Source organism: Egretta garzetta, unplaced genomic scaffold (genome assembly GCF_000687185.1).
Source record: "Egretta garzetta isolate BGI_Z169 unplaced genomic scaffold, ASM68718v1 scaffold467, whole genome shotgun sequence".
Classification (NCBI taxonomy): domain Eukaryota; kingdom Metazoa; phylum Chordata; class Aves; order Pelecaniformes; family Ardeidae; genus Egretta; species Egretta garzetta.
The window spans coordinates 2,150,863-2,158,314 of NW_009260196.1; the positions used below are offsets into that span (position 1 = coordinate 2,150,863).

The 7,452-nt window shown below is 41.8% G+C and overlaps 1 protein-coding gene across 1 annotated transcript in view; it reads left to right on the forward strand.

The window, feature by feature from the left end:
* Positions 1–4,737, forward strand: part of LOC104129309 (caltractin) — a 5,529-nt gene extending 792 nt beyond the window's left edge. The window contains exons 2-5 of the mRNA XM_009642230.2: positions 382–537; positions 2,447–2,575; positions 2,686–2,823; positions 3,054–4,737. Coding sequence (XP_009640525.2) covers positions 382–537; positions 2,447–2,575; positions 2,686–2,823; positions 3,054–3,143 — 513 coding nt within the window. The 3' untranslated portion in view covers positions 3,144–4,737. The remainder of the gene's footprint in view (positions 1–381; positions 538–2,446; positions 2,576–2,685; positions 2,824–3,053) is intronic.
* Positions 4,738–7,452: the final 2,715 nt, after the last annotated feature.

The following is a 7,452-nucleotide window of genomic DNA, read 5'->3' on the forward strand; positions in this document are numbered from 1 at the left end:
CCGCAAACCCCTGGCGCTTTGAAAAACACAAACACAGCACCAAGAATCGCAAAGCGTGGCACCCCCTGTGTGGGGTAAGCCGGAGGACATAGGCCCAGTTAATCTTAGCACAGCTCACTGACCTCTTCCGCCTCAGGTCGGTCCCCTGTCGCGCCTGGCAGTGGCACTGGCTGGGTGTATTTCCCAGGAACAAAGTCTTCAGCTTGGTTTCTTTTTAGAATGACCTAAAAAAATGAGCATAGAGACCCAGCGTCTGCCACTTGTAGCAAAGAACACCTCTCATTTCTGCTACAGCTTTACTGTTGTTCATAATTTAGTCGTGTTTTGAATTTTCCCCAGAGTGGGCTATTTCTGATCTTTTCTCTCCTTCACTTTCTGAAGGCATCCAACTACAGAAAACTTGGCTTAAGCACAGCCCAGCGGAAGAAAAGTGGCTTGAAACCTGAACTTACAGAAGAGCAAAAGCAGGAGATCAGAGAAGCTTTTGATTTGTTTGATACTGATGGATCTGGAAGCATCGACATAAAAGAACTGAAGGTTTTCAAACTTTATTTTCTTGGATGGAAGTATCTTTGATCTCAAAATTGTAGCTGCTTTTTCTGTTTGTCCAGCCCTGACTATTTTAAACTAGTTTTGGAATACGAATGAGAATAACGGCTTGCTGCCATGACTGAGTTTGGGGTGTGCTACACAGTTAACTTGAGAAAGCTTTGTAATACTTCAGAGCGGACGGACTTCTCTAATACCTGGACAGTAGGTCAGATAGCTTTGAGTATCTGAACATTAGAAGAACTAAACAGTTCCTCTGGTTAAGTACACACAGTACACATTTCATTTTTCATGACTGGCTAAGATCATGGTTTCTGGGAAGTGGACTTCTGTTTCAGGATGAATGTCAGAATATTACATTTTTTCTTTATCTCAGAACTAAACACAGATTTTCCACACATTCAGGAAAGACACAACCATGTTTTCATATACATAATCCAAAAATTACCTGGTTTTTAATTTAAAAAAAACAAAACAAAGATATGAGTTGCATTTCAGTAGCAATTCAGGTAGCGTGTGTGTGTGCATGTGCACACCCACAGTTGTACAAGGGGGAAGGTTATTCTCAGTTCCCTCCCTGTGTTTTTATGTGCTTGATTTTTTTTTTTTAAGAGTCTTTATCTTAATTATCTCCTTGACCTTGCTTTCTCACACAGACACACTGCCTCAATTTCTGCATGTGTAACCTAGAAGCATGAGTTACCTAAGCCTGTGTGGCTTATCTCAGGATTTATTTGGAAGTACTTATGCTTGGTTAAGGGGAGTGTGTTCCCTGAACGCAGATTATACGTGTTAAAATAGAGTTCTTAAAATGGACTGAAACATTTTAGCATTAACCCTTTAACGTGATGTTTTTCAAAATTAATTCAAAATACTGGATATTTTACAATAGAAAGTGTTCCCCTCTGAAAGACAAAATGGAACATTTTCAGTTGTCCCATTGCAAGAAACTACTCAGAAAACACACTTCAGTTAAGAGTTAAGTTTCTGGCGAGTTGGCACTTTCCAGTAGAAGAGCGTTCAGCGAGAGAATTTCTGCCTAGTACTATTGATTTCCACTAGAGCATATAGGAAGATCAATGTTCACGGTTCAAATCTTCCTCTAGTTACGCGTTCTTGAAACTTCAGTCTCTGCATTAAATGTGCTGTAATCATCTGGCACACCAGGATTGTGAAATTACTAATGAACACCCAAGCAGCAAAATCATTGTTCTAGGCTAGCCAGAGCCTGGTTTTAAATATCAGTATCAACCATTTGTACTACAACTACTTTGCTTGTGCTCAGGAAGGCTCAGGTGGTTCGCTTTGCTTTTCCTCAACCAACACAGCCATCAGTCTTTGCTTTGCTGAGGCGCTTACCGAGCATTGGTGGTGCCCACCCCCTCCTGCTCCTCCCTCCCTACAACCCAGCCAGAAGTGCCAAGAGCTATGCCTATGGATTTCTTCTCTCTCTTGTGTACTGGACTTCTCTCTCTTGTGTTAACTGCACATAATTCTGCACCCATCAAAATTAATGGGCATTCTGCCCTTAATTTCAAATGGAGCGAGATCACATCCCTGGTCTCTAACCTCCCCTGAAGTCCCGTTTTGATAATCCAGTCCCTTTAAGGGACTGTGTAGATTGGAACCTTTACCTAATTCAATTGCCTAAGTCTCTGAGTTTCAGAAATACATCCGTGTTCTACATGGATCTAAAGAGAAAATTTGTCTGAGTCTTAAGAATAGCCAACCTACACCATTACTGTTTGGAAAGATGAAACAAGCTGGTAAGAGATGAAGATGTTTTCATTGCAGCAAATTAGTTATTACTACAGTTTTGGATGAGGAAATTAAACAAGCTTCAGTGGAGCTGCTGACACTAATTCTGGTGGCCTAACAGAATTGCTTTTTGGCGCAGGTTGCGATGCGTGCTTTAGGCTTTGAGCCGAAGAAGGAAGAAATTAAGAAAATGATAGCAGATATTGACAAGGAAGGAAGTGGCACCATTGACTTTGAAGACTTTTTAGCTATGATGACACAAAAAATGGTAGGAATTCGTAATAGAAATTCTTGTGACAGCATAAAAAAAAAATACTGAAAAGGAGTATCTCAGTGGCAGGTGTTATCTGATTAATGTATGTTTTACTCTTGATTTAGAGTGAAAAAGATTCAAAGGAAGAAATCTTGAAAGCTTTCAGATTGTTTGATGATGACGGGACAGGAAAGATTTCATTCAAAAACTTGAAAAGGGTTGCCAAGGAGCTGGGAGAAAATTTAACAGATGAAGAACTTCAGGTAAGTTGTGATTTGCCAGAGCTTTTCTAAGAGGCACAGACCAATCCTGTAGCTCCTGTGGAGGGAATTTATGCCTACACAAAAAGGGCTGAGAGGTCAGAAATACAAAGAGCAATCAAATACATAGGTTTTCACATGAATTGCTTCTGAATTGTTGTTGCTTTAATGAATGGAAGAGATCATGTGTTTTAGAGTCCACTGCCTGATCAAACGTACAATGTGTTTTGTAGGAAATGATTGATGAAGCTGATCGAGACGGAGATGGAGAAGTGAGCGAGCAAGAATTTTTGAGAATCATGAAGAAAACTAGCTTATATTAATCCGTTGCCTTGCTATACAGCTGCTCCAAAAGATAACCTGGAAAAAGACTTAAAAACTGGGCTTGTGCCTCCTGCGTATTTTCTGCCATATAAAGATAGCCTGAAAGGACAGAATTTTGGTTCATTCTTCTTTTTCAGCCAAGTTAATTGGGGAAGGGGAGCTTCAGTACCCAGAACTGTTAAAATGAGATACTGCAGAAACAAAAGGAAGGATGAACTGAACCTGCCAGGCAGGGTCCCTTCCCCTCAACAATGTTACTGATTGCCATTTTAGATACAAAACACTGTGTTTCAACTATTTAACTAAAAGAGATGTGAAGATTCCTACTGCTGCTGGGAAAGGTCACTTTTGACTCTCCTAAGGCTACAGAATGAAGGCACAAGCACAGTATTTTAATTCCTTTTAAGGCTTTGAGGTTATCTTTTGGTATGTGTCTCCTTTTGTTTATTTCCATGGAAGACTCTAAAACCAATGGCATATCTGTATTTATTTCTGTACGAAGCACTGTTCTCCCACGGCAAGTTGGTTTTGGACCTAATGGAAAGCAAGTGTAGATAATCAGATGTGGTGTTTCAGTTGGAGTTGTGTGGCAGCAGTAGATGTTCTTCTGTTTCTCCCATCATCTGAAACCTAGTTCACTTGAATGTAACCTGCTTGGATTATCAAAGCTTTTTGTATAACCAGCATCTTGTGCCATTGTTCTTCCTCCCAAGATCTTACAGAGCTGCTGTTATGTCAGGATTTTAGGTACCTAAAAAATTCAGTTCTGTGGTGCACTAAGGTAAATTATGTCTTTGGCCATTTACAAGTCAAGTTGCAGGGAGGACTCGCATCTAAACTGAAAAAATATTCACCTTGGACAGCTGTGGAACACTGACTATATTTACATCCATGCATCCACATTCATTTCAGACATCACAGGCTTGGGTTTTTTTGTTTGGGTTTTTTTTTTTTTTCAGGAGTACCTTCATTTTCTCAAGTACTTCTTGCATATACTGTCAGTCTAGGACTTACTAGAGTGCCACATTTCCTTCTGTATTATGGTGACAGAGCAGTGACACACAACATGGCATCCAGTTATGTGGGTCTGCAGAAGGGTTTATCCTTGGGTCCCAATTAGACAATAATCCTAAATAATATCACTCTCTAATAAGGCATCTGAAGGAGAGTTTGGTACGGCTTACGGTGAAGTGGCAAGTAGGTAGCAAAACATTCAGAAGGGTTCAATGGGAAGAGGAGGGAACAAACAGGATTTCACCAGTATCCGTTAAGATCCCTCTCTTCTTCAGACAGCTTCTGCTGCCTGACAGCACTAACGACATTTATAGAAGAAAGGAAGAGCTAGTTCCTGGATTCGCTCCTCAGCACAGCTGCTCTCATGAGCTGTAAGGGCCCAGCAGGGGGAGAATTCATTTCAGGAGTGGAAAAGAGAAGTCTTCATTTGCTTATCTTCTTCTCAGCGTGCAGATGCAGACTGGGCCTCAGTCCTCTGGGTTTTGCGCTCTGAACAACTCTAAACAGACCCTCTCTAGCCTGTGCAGAAGTAGGCTTAAACCTGTGGGAGGCACAGGGATTGTGTAGGACCCTGGAAAACCCAAGAGACCTGTGAAGTCCCCTATTAACATATTCAGTGGCAGTAGATGTAACCTGTAGTACCGTAAGCATTTTTAAATGTCTATTAACTTTGTAAAAGTGTGAAATAAAACCGTTTTGCAAGTTAAGGACTTTGTGTGCTTTAGAACTTGGTGTGCTTACTCTGAAAAAATTATTTTTGAAAATTTAGTTTGTGTTAAATGGTTCACCAAGTACAGTTTCACTTTCATTTATCGAAGAGAGAAATTCTTAGGTGTAGTAGTCTATCACATAATTCCTCTCCCTCTTCCACTATGCTGATTAAAAGTTTCTAGTACTAACTACGTATAGGCAGAAAGGGAAATTGGAAGTTCTAGTTGATTATGGGGAATCCCACAGCCTATTAGAGTGACTGTACTTTTTTTAATGCTGCCACAGGAAGAGATTGATGACTGCTGTTTACCTGTGATGCATGTCACTTCTGACTGACTTCTGAAGGTAGGAAAAAGACACACAATCATACCTACCATATAGACTACAATGATGAAGCGTTATTTCTGGCTTGCCCATTAATCTCTTGAGTCTGGAATGTTGAGCAGTGGCTGAGTTAGCACAAAACTTGCAAGCATTAGCGTAACAGAACAGGCACCTTGTGCTGCTTTAGTTCATGTCATAGTGAGGGATGTCTTGTCCCCTTTTCCACCTGCACTGAGTATGACGACTGACACAGCCGTATCGGCAGCAGTGCCATGGTTCTGCATGAATTATTTTTGTTGCCCATGAGATCCTTCCTGTCCCTTCGGGAATTTTGTTTTTATGTTTCTATACACAGCGGAGGAAAAGGAGCCAGACTGAAGCCAAGGGTTAGGTTTGTGTGAGGAACAGGTGCTGAACTGCCCGTTCAGGAATTTCATTCTTTTACTGTGCTGGAGAAAGCGACTTGAGATCAATGAACTGGGAGGGTACCCAGCAGATGTTTTTCCTGGGCTCTGTTCTAGTGCCTACTCAAGCAGCTTACACTAAATGGAGGAGTTTCACTAGAGGAGACATCACTTGCACCCCCCTCCTCCTCCTCCCATTCACTCTGTTCTCAAAAATAAGAGCTGGAGCACTTCCAGGAGTCTTGGATTCAACTCCTTTGCACTAAAGCACCAAAAAGCAGGCAAAGCAGTGATTTGGGTTGCCTTGCATGAAAGGACCCATCCCTCAAGGCACCTGAATCCAAGTGGTCATCAGTGTGAGCATGTACAGACTGGCACGTGGTGCGGAGGGGAAGGCTTCAGTCCCAGCCCTGCCCTGCCTCACATTCCTTACAGACTGACCTGGGCAGCTCCAGGGGCAGGGGGAGGCCGATGGCTGCAAACCTCATCCTTTGCATCCCTTTTCCCCTTCGTGCCAACAGGGAGGCTGGGGTCTTACCCGGCGTTTGCAAATTCCCCTCGGATGGCTGCAATTCAGACGCTGCAATATGGGCACCCAGCTGAGATCCTTCCTTCTGCGACATCAGCGAAGCGTTTTCAGTTTGAGTGTTCCTGCTAGTCAGATACTGTAACAAAAAGGAAAGTGGAACTGCAATTTGTATTTGGCAAGCATCTAAGTATCAAAGCATTGATAAGGGTGACAGCTGCTTGGGAGATAATATTGCAAATGCCTTCCAATGAAAAATGTTTTAAAATGAAAACGTACCGAGCTTTTAATAAAATACAAAATAGCTCAAGAGGAAGAAAATGACTTATAAGTTATATTCCAAAATACGCCAATTGCATGGCAATTTTAACCTAACCTTTGCTGTTATCCTCCCTGTGCAACTTTTAAGTTCTTCATCATTTCTCAGCCCTGCAGTACAGTCCCACAGTCCTGCCAGTCCCATAGGAAAGCAAATCTTCAGCTGGCTTTAGGAAAAAAAAGAAAAAAAACAAAACCCCAAACCAAAACTTGACTATCTACTGTGCAAAGATGTTTCAAGTAATGTGAGCTGACAACTGGAGACGCTGGGCTGTTTTGCTTTCTCACCACATCACAGTAAAAACTGGATAAAGGCAGCAATCTTGAAGGCCATTCACTTCTTTGCAGTTATACCTGTGCCAAATGTGTGTAAAACAGCAGGCTGGCCACGCACAGGTGATTGCAGAAGTTTGAAGGAGTCCTGCATTGCTCGAGGTGCTCATCCAGTTAACCAGTGACGAGTGCTACACTCTCACTTCTCTAGGTGTGAGTTTGTTTTCAGAGCAATAAGTACAGGGTCCACTTCTAACGTTGCGGAAAAATAATGGCTTCTTTCCAGGTGAGCCTAATCTTGGTATTTAAAAGAAGATGGTGGGAAACGAAGAGAATAAATCCTTCATGTGCTTTCACATGCCAAGAGTCCTACTAACAGAGCGCAAACATTTCGATAAACCAATGAGGCATTTAATAATACATATTTAAATTGGTAATTTGCAGTTTTGAAGAATACATCTCACATCCTGCGAACTGTCTGGTGAAGTCACGCCACATATTTGAAGTGCTGAGTATTAATACCCTGGAAACCTCCTGAGTTCATATAAGTCAAATAATTGCCACACGACATCTGCTTTTAAACACCCCTGGATGACATGAAGCAGATTTCTAGAAAGACTCAGGCAGTAGAAAGTGCTCTGGGCCAGAATTCACTGTTGCCACATTTGACACATGGAAACGCTGGCAGAACACATTTTTCTGACATAGGTTAAATCCTTCTGCAACGCCAACAAAAAT